Source organism: Procambarus clarkii, chromosome 53 (assembly GCF_040958095.1).
Source record: "Procambarus clarkii isolate CNS0578487 chromosome 53, FALCON_Pclarkii_2.0, whole genome shotgun sequence".
NCBI classification, from domain to species: domain Eukaryota; kingdom Metazoa; phylum Arthropoda; class Malacostraca; order Decapoda; family Cambaridae; genus Procambarus; species Procambarus clarkii.
The window spans coordinates 24696327-24713419 of record NC_091202.1 but is presented as its reverse complement, the minus strand read 5'-3'; the positions used below and the strand labels follow the sequence as shown (position 1 = coordinate 24713419).

The 17093-nt window shown below is 38.1% G+C and overlaps 1 protein-coding gene across 2 annotated transcripts in view; it reads right to left on the bottom strand.

Annotated features, from left to right (window-relative positions):
• Positions 1–2620: 2620 nt before the first annotated feature.
• LOC123767062 (probable protein phosphatase 2C T23F11.1) overlaps positions 2621–17093 on the bottom strand; it is a 45535-nt gene continuing 31062 nt past the window's right edge. For both annotated transcript variants that reach the window (XM_045756530.2, XM_045756531.2), the window contains one exon: positions 2621–16812. Coding sequence is in view for 1 of the 2 variants with exons in the window: in XM_045756531.2 (XP_045612487.2) it covers positions 16732–16812 (81 nt within the window). In the remaining variant the exon portion in view is untranslated. The remainder of the gene's footprint in view (positions 16813–17093) is intronic.

The window sequence follows — 17093 nt, the reverse complement described above, 5'->3', positions numbered from 1 at the left end:
TACTGACCCCTCCCAGGATGCAACCTCACAACAAGCTGATTAATTCCTGAGTACCTACTCACTGCTAGGTGAACAGTGGTAATAGGTGAGAGGAAATGTGCCCAACTATTTCTGTCCAGCCGAGGATTCGAACCCGGAATTCTCCATTGTGTGTCGAGAACGAACCCGACTGTACTACCGGGACCCTTAAGTGTGCAGTGAGAGGTGTACTCCAGTCCTTGGTGTATATACACCATGAGGTGCATACCCTCGTCTCAGTGTATATACACTGAGAGTTTACTCAAGTCCTAACTCTCAATGGTGTCGATATCAGTACAAGCCAGAATAAGGAGTATTCTTGCAGGAAAGAGGACAAGTGTGGATAACCTCCTTAGCAGCAGCATCCACATGCTCATTTAAGAATAACACCAATATGGCTGGGAACCTAATAATATTGGTGGGTTTATAAACGTACAATTATTTCTAAATAAATGTTTTTAATTGATTTGATGGGGTCATAGAGCAACCTGTCCTCTTAAAAATAACGTCGCTTTTGGCCGTTTGCCCGTATGGCCAAAAGTGGACGTAATTTGAAAATGAAAAAAAAATTAAAATAAATTTGGGATTTTTTTTTTCAACTACAGTTAGTTAAGGGTCCTCTGATAGGTTAGGTGGGCAGGAAATTCTCATAAAGTTTCATAACGTTATGAAAAACGTTAATTGAAAGTTTCCTCTTCTAGCCATACCGAGTAGGCTGGACAACTCAAACAGAAAACGGAACAGTACGTCACTTTTGTGAGTCGATTTCATTTCAAATTACGTCCAAATTTGGCCATAGAAAGAAAAGAGAGAAAGTGACGTTATTTTTAAGAGGACGGGTTGCATAGGAGAGCAGCAAAATCACACACTGAATCAGTTGTGATTGCCTGGCACAAAGCATTGGCAAATTGCACACCAAACACTGAATTGATTAGAAGGCAAGAAATCACTTACAGTACTTCGCCTAAGTGATTTGCAATGCAAAAAGTGAAACCAAAGATCAAGGCTTCAAAATGCACTATAATCAGGGCCAGGTACTGTTTTAACAAAGCTCACAGCTCACTACATCAACTCCCCAGTAACAAGCCTCACTGTGGTGAGCAAATTCAACACACTACCTACAGGCGAGAGAACTCGAGAAGAGACGACAAGCACGGAAAGCAGTCTGAACTCATCTGATCAGATAATTCTGGTGGATCAGGAAAACCAAAGCCACCAGAAGGGAAGATATATCTGGAGTGAAATGAAATAAAAGGAACAAGCAATGTGGGTGGAATTAAGCACAATCATGTAAACTAAATAGAACAAAATCAAATCAATGCCCCCTCATGAAACTATATGTTACATGGATTGCCAACACCACTTAGCTAAAATCTATATTATTATTCTTCAATTCCCCTGAACTGAAATCGTGATTGGTCAAACTAAATGCACTACGACATATTAAAAAAATGTAGTTTATTGACTGGTTTACTTAGGCTAATTGATTCATGGAATTTAATTCATTTAACACAGATAATGCCATATATTCCAGATACTTCCACCAGTACAAGTCCTATTGTAGATTTTCTTAAAAACATAACTATGTTAACATCTTGCACTGTCTTATTAAACATAAGAACGATAACATAATCCCCCCCCCCATCAGTGCCTCACCATCAATGCACTACAAAAGCTTAGCCTAACACTGGTCTGGTCAGAAGCGTGGTCAGAGAGTGGGCCTCGGGGACCGTGAGCCTCGGAACCACCACAAGGTCCCCACAAGGTGAAATACACTAAAGAATCTTATCCAAGTTTAACAGAAAAATGCCTCGGCTGAAAGACAAAAGCAGATATTTTAGACTGACTCTAGAACTGACACCCAGTGCATTACTTAAGCCTGGTCACATATGTGGCTACATTACTTAAGCCTGGTCACATATGTGGCTACATGGTGCTACATTACTTAAGCCTGGTCATATATATGTCTACATGATGCTACATTACTTAAGCTTGGTCACATATGTGGCTACATGGTGCTACATTACTTAAGCCTGATCACATATGTGGTTACATTAGTTAAGCCTGGTCACATATGTGGCTACATTACTTAAGCCTGGTCAACTATGTGGCTACATGGTGCTACATCACTGTAACGTTTGTTGACTGACAACTGTATTTTGTCATTACAAATAAGCCTTCTGGTAAATTTCATGATTGAAACAAAATTCATTCTAGCATTTTTTATATTGTCCAGAAATGTTAAACTATACAATAACAACAAATAAAAAAAACTGTACAGCACTTATGGTTGAAAATAAAAGTTTACAAGATGGAAAAACACAATACAGTACATGTCGGAAAAGAGAGTACTCTTCGTCAGAAAAGAGAGTACTCTTGCCAGACATTTTTTTCTTGAGCTAAATTCTTCCCAGTTAGGTTTCCAACATCATTCTCTCTATTGTAAATTTTGTAAAATTACATATCTGTGTTGGTCCGGCCTGAGTTTAAAGCCACATAGTGGGAATGAAAGAGATGTTAGCATTTGTGACATTTAAGGAATATTACTTAAAACAGATAACTCATGCAGCTTCAAAACAATATTGGACAGGAAAATGCAAAGACATTGTCACAATTTAATAAGAATTAGGTACATGTTATAAGTTAGTAACCTATCAAGAGTACAATCAAATCTTTATCAGAGCAACACAAAAGAAATTGTATTTCTTCTAATAATACCAGAATAAATAAATACAAAATTAAATTTATTTATATATTAAGATTTGAAAATTACCTTTTAACAATATTTCAGTTCTTATAGCAAATTAAAACCAAATAATCTTAATGACTTAGAACTGACTAGTTCATAACACAACTGCAATAGTTGTTTTAAATTATTTAAATACATCATAATATTACATAACTAGTGAAAGAAGTGCAGAATCCTTCAGTAAACCAGTATATTACAAAGCTTTGGAGGCTTGATATATTAGTGACAATGGCCAGTAATCTAACTCACTTGAGTTCGTGGGCAACGTATCAATATGAGACAATACACACACCTGTCCCCCAACTCTTAGGCCACAAGTTTATCTACACTTTTCTACTGTATATAGTTATCCCCCCGAGGAAAAGCTGGGCAAATGACAGTGCTGTATCAATGAATCAACATTGATCCAAAGTTGATAATGGTGATAACACTGATAATGCTGATCCAACATTCATTATGTTGATCCAGCATTGATAACATTGATCCAACATTGATAACATTCCAACAGTGATAACACTGATCCAACATTGAAACCAATGATCTAACATTGATCCAATGTTAATTAAACGTTACTCAAGCATGTTTTGTCCGCTGGGATATTGAGAAAATGTATTTAAAAAATTGTACATTGTAAAGTAAAATATTGGTGCCTTCTCTTAGTTATCATAGACCCTGGTGACACAGTGGTAACACACACTCCCCACACCTTGCATGAGATGTGTCTAGGTTCGAGTCCTGATCATTCATCAACTATTTGCCTCTGTTCACCCATCACTCACTTGGTACCTAGTTGTTAACTGACTGGCAGATCATTTTCCAGGGACATCCAGTGGATAAGACTTACCATGAGCTATGGGAAGGAAATGCTCTAAGCTTGCTAACAGAAGTCAGAAGTCATCTGTTCCAATACTCGCCAATATAAAAATTCTGATAAAGGGGTGGTTATAGATAGAAAACTATCACCTGAGGGCCACACAAAGAACATTGTGCGAGGAGCCTATGCTACACTTCCAATTTCAGGATTGCTTTTTAAATATATGGATGGTGAAATACTAAAAATAAGTAAGTAATTATCAAAGAAGGCACCAAGCTGGGAAGGCTATGTAGCACCAGAAATACTTAAAAACATCTTCATGACCTTCTTTAGACCAAAGCTGGAATATGCAGCAGTTTTATGGTGACCATACCTTAATAAGCACATCAACAAACTGGAAAAGGTTCAAAGACTTGAAACTAAATGGCTCCCGGAACTGAAGGACAAGAGCTACAAGGCGAGGTTAGAGGCATTAAATATACCAAAACTAGTAGATGAAAAAAAAAAAAAAAGAGACGATATTATCACTATGTACAAAATAGTAACAGGAATCAATAAAATTGATAGTGAAAAATTCCTGAGATCTGGAACTTCAAGAACAAGAGGTCATAGATTTAAACTAACTAAACATAGCTGCTGAAGAAATATAAGAAAATTCACTTTCGCAAATGAAGCAGTAGACGATTGGAACAAGTTAGGGAAGAAGGTGGTGGAGGCCAAAACTGTCAGTAGTTTCAAAGTGTTATATGACAGAGTGATGGGAAGACGGGACACCACAAGCGTAGCTCTCATCCTGTAACTACACTTAGGTAATTACACACACACACACACACACATGTATACATCTACAAAGATATATACTTGTATTCATGTCCACCATACTGGCATTTCATTTCACTTTCAATAAATTTCTGTAAATATCTTTTAAGCAAAGCTTTTATTATGAGAACAGAGAGCATTCCTCCCAACCTACACATGAAGCTACAAGTAACAACTAAAATCATCCAGCTCATTTTCACGATTTATCAAGCATTAAATTTGAAGTCATTTTTACCTCACTAGAATTGTCCAGACTCAGGCACCTCATTTAATCTATCCAAGTCAATACTCTTTAACATTATGAGCAGAGGGTTACCAACCAGGTACTCTCAACATTAACATTATGAGCAGAGGGTTACCAACCAGGTACTCTCAACATTAACATTATGAGCAGAGGGTTACCAACCAGGTACTCTCAACATTAACATTATGAGCAGAGGGTTACCAACCAGGTACTCTCTACATTAACATTATGAGCAGAGGGTTACCAACCAGGTACTCTCTACATTAACATTATGAGCAGAGGGTTACCAACCAGGTACTCTCTACATACTTCAATTTACCAAGCATGAAAAAATGAAGCATTCTTTCTGCATCTCACAGCTAACAGATTTTAGCACAGAAATTATTTCTTCTTATATTGTTCTAAGACTTTTATAAGAAGATTTGACATCAATATAGTGTGATATGAAACTAATTTATATCATTCCTGTGAATATTATAAATGATAAATGTATGCCCTGCCTGTTATCACCCATTAATATATACATGCTATGGACAAAGTGATTAGATAAGTTGTATACAAAGTTCTTCGATGTCAACATATATAACTCATTCCCATTATGCAACGGCTCACCTTAATTACTTCGAGTAGAGAGCACGGGAAAAAGCTCTACTCCACAGCTGATGTCTCTAGTGGACCATTACTATATGTACATGGTTATACTACAAACATACACACTTTCTGCTCATTTTCAAAGTACTGTATTGTATACCAAATGTATAAACAGTACAGTATATTTTTATTCTTTAAACTTTTGTAAATGTTACTTAATTTAGAGCCACTCTCATAGTAAGCATCATGATTCCAAAGTATAGTACTGCATAAACTGTACAGTATATAGATATCAATATGGGCAGAAATGTACATTATATTATACTGTATAAGGCAATTTAATTATTCTAACACATTGAATTTTTTAAATAAAACAACAAAATCTCAGACAATCTCATGACTTAAGAAAATTACAGTAATGGCTGATATTTGTACTAACAATTCAACATTCTACTATATTCTTCTTTCAAGATTCTACAGAATAAGCTCTCTATAGGATTATAAAGAACGTTCACTAGAATCTAGAAAGAAAAAATGTTAGGATCAATAAAAAGCATACCGTACCACGTTTATAACATAACACCTGACCTGTATAGGGAGTTTAATCCTCATGGAGCAGAATGGTCCAAGAATGTGATCAGCATTACACAAGTCACAAACAACACTGAAAGAATGCAAATCAAAAGCTCAGCTAACATCTGTCTACAGCCCCGGCACAGGTCCACAGCCCCGGCACAGGTCCCAGGCACAGGTCCACAGCCCCGGCACCGGTCCACAGCCCCGGCACAGGTCCACAGCCCCGTCTACAGGTCCACAGCCCCGGCACAGGTCCCCGGCGCCGGTCCACAGCCCCGGCACAGGTCCCCGGCACCGGTCCACAGCCCCGGCACAGGTCCACAGCCCCGTCTACAGGTCCACAGTCCCGGCACAGGTCCACAGCCCCGGCACAGGTCCCCGGCACAGGTCCACAGCCCCGGCACAGGTCCCCGGCACCGGTCCACAGCCCCGGCACAGGTCCACAGCCCCGTCTACAGGTCCACAGTCCCGGCACAGGTCCACAGCCCCGGCACAGGTCCACAGCCCCGGCACAGGTCCACAGCACCAGCACAGGTCTACAGCCCCGGCACAGGTCCACAGCCCCGGCACAGGTCCACAGCCCCGGCACAGGTCCACAGCCCCGGCACAGAGACACGTGCCAACATTCAGCAACATCAACGCTCCACCAATTATGTTCATCACTCATTATTAATTCTAAGCTCTCTAATAAAGCATACAACACATTGGTAACAATGCTCTATTATCTTAGCTACTAAAAGGAAAAAACAAGATCATTAACACAAAAGTAGGCAAAACTGCTACCCCATGTCAGACACACACAATCTGGTTGTAGACCAAAATATACCACATTGAACACTTTTTAGGCTTGTAGACTCCCGGCAACAACTCTTGTGTTCTGTATTCATCTATTTTTATACTAGAATCTTGGTACTGTAAATTATTTACCATATTTTGAGTATCACACTAATAATCAGAGCAAAAGTCAAAATACATTTAGTACAGTAATTAAATATTATTGTACATACAAAACTAAGATTTTAGGTAATAGAAATACAATTCTAAATGTGCAAGTGCGAGGTAGATACCGGGTATTTAAAAATAAATGGTAGAGATAAAGTACCAGTAATGATGAGTAAAGGCAGAACAGAAACAAGAGATGTAACAGAATAATGAACAAGATTCATAAGCAACATAGGCAATATCACTTTTGTTTTCGTCAGCTGTACACCTACTCAGTTGAGCCAGAACTGTAATGATTACCTTGTGTTGGTTCCAAGGATCAATGCCCCCCATGGCCCAGTCTCTGACCAGGCTTCCTGGTTCCTTCCTTCAATCAGACTTGGATGCAGCTGCTCACAACCTAATGTATCAATCACAGTCTGCTTGATCAGGATTCCTTTTAGGTGGTAATCAAGTTCTATTTTGAAGACAGTGAGAGGTCAGCCAATTATGCCCCTTATGTGTGGAGGGAGTGTGTTGAAAAGGACCTTTAGCCTTTGATGTTGATAGAGTTCTCTCTCAGCATACCCACTGCACCTCTACTTTTCAATGGTACTATATAAATTTGCCACAAATAAGGCTAAAGATTTTTATTCTGGTAAGTAGATGAACAAACATCAGAGAGATAAAGACATAAATGACAAGAACAGCATATGAGTAGCCACATGAGGAATGCTCATATATAATGAACAAGAAAGCAAGAGCAGTATTATAGTTGCATGGTGAAACATGAAGAAATGTTTGGTAAGACGGGGATGAGAGTTTGTGTGGAGTTGTCGTCGTCATCTTAACCCCCCCATTTCCCACTCTTATTGAGTCACCCAGTCATAGACACTATACAGCATCATACAGAAACAACTAGTATTGATTGTAATGAAATGCCTCTTTCTGGGTTATTGGCTAATTGCTCATAAAATTCCTACTTTTTCCTTGATAACTTCCTGAAGAGTAGTCTGACATAACACGGGGTAAATGGATGATTTACTTCTTGTGTCTACACAGGAGTCGTGATATGTTTCTCACTTGCAGTCAGAAAAAGGAACAATCGCATAAAAGCTGATGTGCACTTCACGTATAATTGTGCCAAAAGTAGCTTACAATTTATTTGATAGACTGCTCATAAAATCCCCTGAACATAAAGATTCTATGAGCTTCAATTTATATATGTGTTGAGTTCTGTTGGATATAAATTCATAACAAAAACAAAAAGTGAAATTGAAAATTATGCATGAAATGAAGATGGAGATATAAATGTTAACTATATTAATTCTATGCAGCTTTAAAAGTCAATGAAACAACAAAGGCGATGTATAGCTTGCTAAAGAATACTTCAACACCAATGATTAGAGGCACAGAATATTTCTTGCAAATTAATATAGCGAATAGCACAAATATGCAGGCACAGGTTAATTAACAGCCTTGAGTATAACAATATCAACTAAACCTGATCTACCTGCCGTTGGAGTGTTGAGTCTAGGCAGAAGGATTGTCTAAATTCCTTCTATTCTTTATAAAAATTTAAATTACCACCGACGCTTTGACCTGTCGGTAACTAAATGAAACATTTCACGAGTAAATGACACCTTTACAAGTGAGCTAAAAGATAAGCTTTACAAGTGAATTCGCCACTGACCAGACAAAACTGAAGTGTATAATGTTTGAGCTTATTATGACACTTTTATATAGTCAAATATTTGGAATATCTCTTCTGATACTGCAGGTTTTCTTTATTGTAAAGCTCCCCATTATAAAGGAAGTTTGCCTGCCTCATGTTTACCAAACATGACCTTTCCTAAACATGTTCCCTTCACTCTACAACATGGTTCTGAGAACAGCAATTTCTATGCAAGTCACAGATCCATAAAATAAAAACACGAGTGCTCGATTATATATGTTGTACCTAATAGCCAGAATATACCACTTGGCCTAGTATGCAAGACCTGATTTGCCTAACAGTGATTTTTGTTATTTTCAAATTTCTTTTAAAATTGGTTCATTTTAATTAATATTATATTAACCCATAAATGGCGCAATACATACATATTCGATGGGAGTAATTGTCACGGAATGGTGCACATCGTACACATACGATTGAGGATTCCGCACACGATTTAAACGTCCCGCGGCTACACAGCGTTCACATCAGCTTCCTCAAGGCTCTTGTAAACAGATGGCATTTTTTTTTTTAAACTGTGGGCAACATTCTTGGGTGTTAGAACCTCAGTACTGAGTGAGCAACCAATGCTGGTGCATGCAGCATGAGCTAACAGCACTGCTGTTCAGCTTGTGACCACAGCATCGTCTAAAAATGTCACAATACCTGTATATACGTAACTGCTATTATTTAGCGATGATAGTGTTACAGAAGACCCTTGACTGTGATAAAAATGACCAGGATTCTGATAATTGCATGATTGTGGTGATAATTAGTGCTGTGCATAGTATTGTGAGAGGAGTAATCTGGTGAGGTAGCATCGTCTACTGACTGTGTGTGGCCACCTTTTATTGTCTGGACTCACCATACCAACTTAGTGGTTTGCTATGGTGAACATAAATGTAGATACTTATATATAAAGTGTGTAATAACAGCAAACGGAGTATGTTGAGAAGCGCCTTTTTGGTAAGGGCGGTGGCGTCGTCTGGTAGCTGCTGTGTCACTTGTCATGCAGTTTTTTGTGGCCACTATGTTGTTTGGGCACCATACCAGCTTAGTTGTACAGTTATGGTGAATAAAACATGTAGATATTTATATATAATGTGTGTGTATATAGTGTAAAAACAGCACAAACTGTATAGTGGGAGTAGGAATGTTGGCGAGTGAGGGAGGGAGCATCAGCTGACTGTGTGGTGACCTCAATTATTGTCTTGACTCACCATACCAGCTTAGTTATACAGTTGGTTCACACATTTTATTATATAAATATATCGCACTATACACTATTGAATAATATTACTGTAAAAAAAACTATATACAGTATATCAATCATGGAAGGAAGGAATTATCAAGGGAAAGCGCCAAGCCATTACGTCTATATAGCACTGGGAAGGGGTCAGGATAAGGATTTGGGATGGGACTGGGGGAAGGAGTGATGCCCAACCACTTGGACGGTTGGGGATTAAACGTCGACCTGCATGAAGTGAGACCGTCGCTCTATCGTCCAGCCCAAGTGGTTGGGCACCACTTGGTGAAATAGTTAGGTAATATCATCTTTGTGGCAACTCCCGCCTGTCAGCGAGGGTGGAGCAGGCCGCCACAGGACGCCTAGTCTGTCAACGCCTCAATTTTGCCAGACTTCCATGCCCTAGTGTGGCCAAAATGTTACCTACGATTCTGTTGTTATTTTTCCCATAATCACCCTGGAAACAAACTGAAACTGTTTCTATTTTCCGCTTGTTACAACTTGTAATAAAGTTGTTACATCTTGGCTTAACGTGTTTATGACGTATTAGAACGTTGCTACAACTTGCTATATTGGTTGTTATAACTGGTTAGGTGTTAAAACTTGTTCGAACGTTGTACCAACGTCGTAATTTCGGTGTGTGTTTGGCGGGCAGGGAACACAAATGAACACTTTTATAAGACGAAAAAAAAAATTGCATTTTTTTATTTATTGCGCCTGGCGGTGTTGAAGGCTATTAATAACTGAGCAGCACGGAGGTTAACAACATGAATTACTGACTTAGTTATGTTAGGTTAGGATAGGTTAGGTTGGAAAAGAGGCAAGTCAGTACATGATCTTTTAGATAGGGCCAAATTCCCAATACACCAGTTCAATAGTAATAATTGTGTCAGGGTTGAGGAGGTCCTACATTAAAAAATCCTAACCTAACGTAACTGTTAAAGAGGCATTAAATAAAACCTAAATGTTGAGAGGCGTTAAATAAACCGAAAATAATAATAAACCTAGAGGCATTAAATATGCCAAAACTAGCGGATAGAAGAAAAAAAAGGCAATATGATCACTTTCAAAATAATGGCAGGAATTTACCAAATTGACAAAGGAATTCCTGAAACTGACAACCTCATGAACAAGAGGTCACAGATTCAAGTAAGGAAACAAAGATGCCAAAAAAAATTTAGAAAGTTTTTTTTTTTTTTTTGTAAACAGAGTGGTAGACGGTTGGAACAAGTTAAGTGATTAAGTGGTGGAGACCAAGTGTCAGTAGTTTCAAAGAGTTATGTGACAAAGAGTACTGGGAAAACAGGACACCACGAGCATAGCTCAGATCATGTAACTACACTTAGATAATTATACACACACACATTGTATGGTGCCCATATCTCAAGAAGCACATCAATGAATTGGAAAAGGTACAATTGCATTCTACAAAATGGCTGCCAGAACTGAAAAACAAGTTATGATAAGAGGCTAGAGATGTTAAATATGCCAAAACTAGAAGATAGAAGCAAAAGAGGCAATATAATCACTTACAAAATAATAGCAGGACTCAACCAAATTGACAAAGGAATTCCTAAAACTGGCAAGCTCAAGAACGAGACGTCATACCTGGAGCATACCACGAGAAGGTTCTGGGAGTTCGTCTACTCCCCAAGCCCAGCCTGAGGCCAGGCTCGACTTCTGATAACTTTGTCCAACAGGCTGTTGCTTGGAGCAGCCTACAAGCCCACATATCCACTGCAGCCTGGTTGGTCCGGCACTTCTTGCAAGAACTTATCTAAGTGCTTCTTGAATACATCCACCTTTGCCCCAGCAATTTTTCTAGTGCTTGCTGGGAGGGTGTTGAGCAGCTGTGGACCTCTCATGTTCATACAGTGCTCTCTGTGCCTATTTTATTATGAAGGTTCTGTGCCTATGGCATCTCTACTCTTCATTGTAGATGAAGAGTCACAATAACATGGCTGAAAAATGTTCATCAAACCACACTAGAAATTGAAGACGACGACAATGTTTCAGTCCATCCTGGATCACAATCAACTTGATAATGGTCCAGGATGGACCAAAACATTGTCGTCTCTTCAATTTCTAGGGTGTGGTTTGGTCTACTCTTCATTAGTTCTCTATTCTGCATTTCCTTCCATGTCTTTTGCTCCAGTATGTTGTTATTCAATTGGTGCAAATTTGGGACCTAGCCTTCAAGTATCTTCCATGTATATATTATTTCCATTATTATATTATAACAGTCTCCGTGGTGTAGTGGTAAGACACTCGCCTGGCGTTCCGCGAGCGCTATGTCATGGGTTCGTATCCTGGCCGGGGAGGATTTACTGGGCGCAATTCCTTAACTGTAGCCTCTGTTTAACGCAACAGTAAAATGTGTACTTGGATGAAAAAACGATTCTTCGCGGCAGGGGATCGTATTCCAGGGACCTGCCCGAAACGCTTCGCGTACTAGTGGCTGTACATGAATGTAACAACTCTTGTATATATCTCAAAAAAAAAAAAAAAAAAAAAAAAAAATTGACACCTTTCTCATCTCCTTTCCAAAGAGTACATTTTGAGAGCTTCGAGATGGTCCCAATAATTTTGAAGTTTTATCGTATCTATGCATGCCTTATATGTTCTCTGTATTCTCTCTAATTCACAGATTTCTCCTTCTCTGAAATGGAAAGTGAGTACCAAGCAATACTCAAGATGGGACAGCACTAGTGATTTAAATAGTATCAGCAGTGCTGTGGGGTTTCTGGATTTGAATGTTCTCATCATCTACCATATCATTTTCCTGGCCGCCACTATACTTGCTTGGTTATGTTCACTAAATATCAGGTCATCAAACATCATAATTCCCAGATTTTTTACATATTGCTTTCCTTCTATGAGTAGGTCTGATTGTGTCTTGTACCCTATATTTCATTTAAGCTCTTCGTTTCCACCATACCCAAGTACCTGGAAATTGTCACTGATAAACTTCATGTTATTTTCAGTTGCCCAATCGAAGACTATCAATATCTGCCTGCAGTTTTTCAGTGTCTTGTACAGAGGAAATTTTCATGCCGATTATTGTATAATCAGCAAAGGATGACACGAAGCTGTGACTAGTATTTTTGTCTATATCCGAGATTAGAATAAGAAATAGCAGAGGTGCAAGGACTGTGCCCTGGGGTACAGAGCTTTTCACTGCACTTGGGCTTGATCTTATTTGATTGACCGTCACTTTCTGCATTCTGTGTGACAAAGTTGAAAATCCAATGCACAACTTTACCCGTTATTCATACTGATTTCATTTTATGGGCTATTCTGTGATTTTATCATAGTGGTTGAATAACTGACTATTTTCCTTTCTTGCAGTAGTTGTGTCTGTTTAAGCATTTCCGTGATTTTTTCCTTCTCCTGAACAATCGTCTGCATTCTATTTCTAGAGTGGTCCTCTTTTTTACCCTCCTCACAGCCACATGCTTCAAGCAGACCTTGTATGCTTCAGCTGTCAGTCAAGCTCTTCCCAGTGTGCGAGTTTTGTCGCTTAAGACAGTCTCCCAATGAATGTTTGCAAGATCTATATTTTTTCCCAGTCAATCCTATATATTGTTGAAATTGAATTGATTGAAGAGCCCTTCTTGCTTGTTGGTTCTCATGGATCTACTACTGTACCATTATTAATGTTAGTTTGCACTTCAATGATCTTATGGTATGATTATGTAGTATGAAATTATAATGCCTCATCATTGTTTGTGAATATCAGGACTAGTGTGTTTTTGTTCCCAATTGGTTCCATAATCTGTTGGTTGAATGAGAATTTGTCACAGAATCTCAACAGTTCTCTGACCTGCAGTTGATTATTTCCAGGTTGGTTTTCTCCTATATTATAGTTTGCCATTCTCCATCTTAAACTGGGTAGATTGAAGTCTCCAAGGAAGATAATATCTGGAACTGGGTTTCTAGATTATCAAGGCTATTCTCTATTTTGTGCATCTGCTCTGTGAATTCCTCAACCGTTGTATCTGGCGGTTTATATATTAGAATAATAATTAGTTTTTTTTTTGTACCTTGATTCCAAGTACAGTATCTCTACCACCTCATTGGTTGAGTTTAGTAACTCTGTGCATACGAGATCCTCTTTAATATACAGGCCTACTCCTCCACTGGACCTAATTTCTCTATCACATTTATATAAATTATAATTTGGAATCCAGATTTCACTATGTTATCTTCCATACGAGATGCCGTGAATGCCCCAAATATTGAATTCCACTACTAGAAAGCCATTTATGAACATAACTTTATTTCTTGATTTTGATTTTAGGCCTAGCATGTTTGCAAATATGAATGATTTTTCATATTGTGTGTCACTAGATTCAAGCTAAGGAAACAAAGGTGCCGAAAAAATATTAGACAATTTTCTTTTGCAAACAACGGTAGACGGTTGGAACAAGTTGAGTGAAGAGGTGGAGGAGGCCGAAACCGTCAGTAGTTTTGAAGTGTTATATGACAGAGTGCTGGGAAGACGGGACACCACGAGCATAGCTCTCATCCTATAATTACACTTGGGTAATTACACCTACACACACACTCACATACAACATATACAAGATTTCCTCCAAATAATGAAATATCTTGTAAAATTACGAAATGAAGAATTCTGTTTGATATTCCAGTTTATATGGCTGTGTGACTAATGCCAAAAGGAATACATAAATCTAAATCACTTAAGCTTGGGGTCTGAGTTGATATTCACTCACAGGTTTAGACACAGGTAAATGTTCTCCTCGTGATACTGCACTGCTTTATGTTAGGCTTTTTTTTTTTTTTTTTTGCCAAATACAGAAATACATTAACTTTCAAAGATATCAGTAAAGGTCAAGTCTAACTGGAAGCTGGAAATGTACGAACAATGTTCCTCTGCAGCTGACAACTGACGACGGTTGTACTGTAAACAGTCCGAGGCTTGGATCACTAAGATACCTTTCATCTTTTTCTATAACTTTTGTTTTGAAAATAATGTTTTTACTGACAATAACTCTTGACAGGTGAAGAAGTTCCTGACAGCTAAGCCTTCAGGTGAAACTTTTGTGCAACTCCAGATATTTCTGGTTTTACTTTTAAAATACACATTATGCAATGACAAATAAAATTCATCTGAAGTAACCATCTTTAACTGCCTAACCTCACCTTCCCTGAAAATGAGGTGTAATATACTCGGTGGATGCCAGACTATAAACTCAAAGCTAATCAAGACAAAAATTGTGCAGAGGTTACAACACTACATTAGTAGGAATGGTTCCACAAGAGGTGGAACAAGGCTATGTGACCAGTACTGTGCACACAAAGACGTGGAACAAGATATTGTGACCAACACGGCTGGTACCGTGCACACGCTCACAAAGGCCACACTCAGATGTGGAACAAGATAATGGTGACCAACACAGTCGGTACTGTGAACACGCTCACTAAGGCCACACTCAGATGTGGAACAAGATATTGTGACCAACACGGCTGGTACCGTGCACACGCTCACAAAGGCCACACTCAGATGTGGCTATGGAATGTCAAGAGAGGAGAGGATGTAAAGTGATGAAAATCAATCCTGTAAAAAGGGGCTGGTAACAGAAAATAAGAACACAGTATAATATAAACAAACAAGAACGCAATCAATGTAATACCATATAAAACCTTCAAGGGAGCACATACAGGACTATATTTATGTAGATAAGCCAGAGATGGAAGTCTTTTAATGGCAAAAAGAATGTTTTGATGAAGGAGAATGTTGAAATATGCACAGATCAAAACATATGGAAGTGGTTTTGCAAAATTATTTTCATTTAAATTCAGAGAAATAAAAAAAGATGTACATGATATATATACAGAAAATAATCTATTATAAACATACAGCAAAATTTGATGCAGAGAATACAGATCAGCCTATTGCTGGATATTATATACACAAGTATCCCACTGAAGCCATAACAAGAAAACATAGGCATATGATTTTCTGATATGGTTTACATTATTTGTCAAGCAGAGAGAGACCATATGCAACATGCAGTCTTCACTCTAGGCGATGAAGGACTAACCCATGCATCAAGATTCATATAGCATACGTAATAACTGGCAGCAGCCTTAAAGGTGTAAGAGTTATAATGCAGATGCACAACTATTTGATGAAAATATTCGACATATAACAAAGGCTAGACATAAACGACAGACAGTTGGGTTTATAATCATGAAACACGATGAGCTTTATCGAACTGGACACAAAATAGTGAACAAGAGCAACGTAAGCAACAATCAACAAATGTTAAAAAAAAAGAGCGAAACAATTCCTTCAAAAATATGCACAAGAGACTGCCTTCTTAAAATGCACACTCGACCACAATAAAGCACATCATGACAGGTGTACTGCACATCTTCACAATGCTTGCCACTTTTATTAACCCACTTTTCTAACAACAGAATAAAACAAAGACCTAACGACTACAGACAAACATTATGATAATACAATCTTTCTCTTCATCTTGACAGAACCATCAGTACAATGATCACAGAAAGGACAAAAAAAATAATAGCAGCTGAATGGAATTAGTTAGGCGAGTTACAATTGAAACTTGGAGATCTTACACCTATGCCGGGAGTGTTGAAGGACACGTCCGCGGAGTCTCTACAAGAAGCAAGCGTATACAACAGTCTTACCAATATTACACCCAAAGTTTGGCTGCTCGTTAAATGAGCAGACAATAATTCATGGTCCTATAATGTCATTCATGAATTAGTAAAGCTCTTTAGAAATAATATGTAATCACATATTATATATATGTACAGTATGTGTGTTATTACCAATTTGTAATTACATATATGTATATAATAAATGTGTGTGTGCGTGTGTGTGGGGGGAAGGGGATGTATGTATGTATATATGCATGCATGTATGCATGTGTGTGTGTTTCATACATATACAGAAAACATACATTACTAAGGATGAGTTATGAAATTATGCATGAACCTATTTCAATATCATTATAAAATGACTAAATGATTCTGCTACTACTCATTGCAAGTCAACATCACTGTCGTCATCATTGGTGTGGGTTTCCAATGATAAACACGGCCGCGCACACTTGTCCAGTAGCTGTAAAGAAAACAAATGTATATAAAATATGCACATGGCAATAGACGTTAATAAATTATTTATTATCTGTATGCAAGTCACACACACTAAACATTCCCCTCTACTTTTGAACACAATGAATCATTAGAAATGCACGATATATCCATTACAAGTACAGTACTGTTTCAAAAACTAATTTGGAATTTATAAATTAAAATTTTCCTCCCATAAAAGACAAGGTGTTGAGTACAGCATAAACAATCAATGATGAGTCTTGTGATGAGTCAATACAGTATACATGA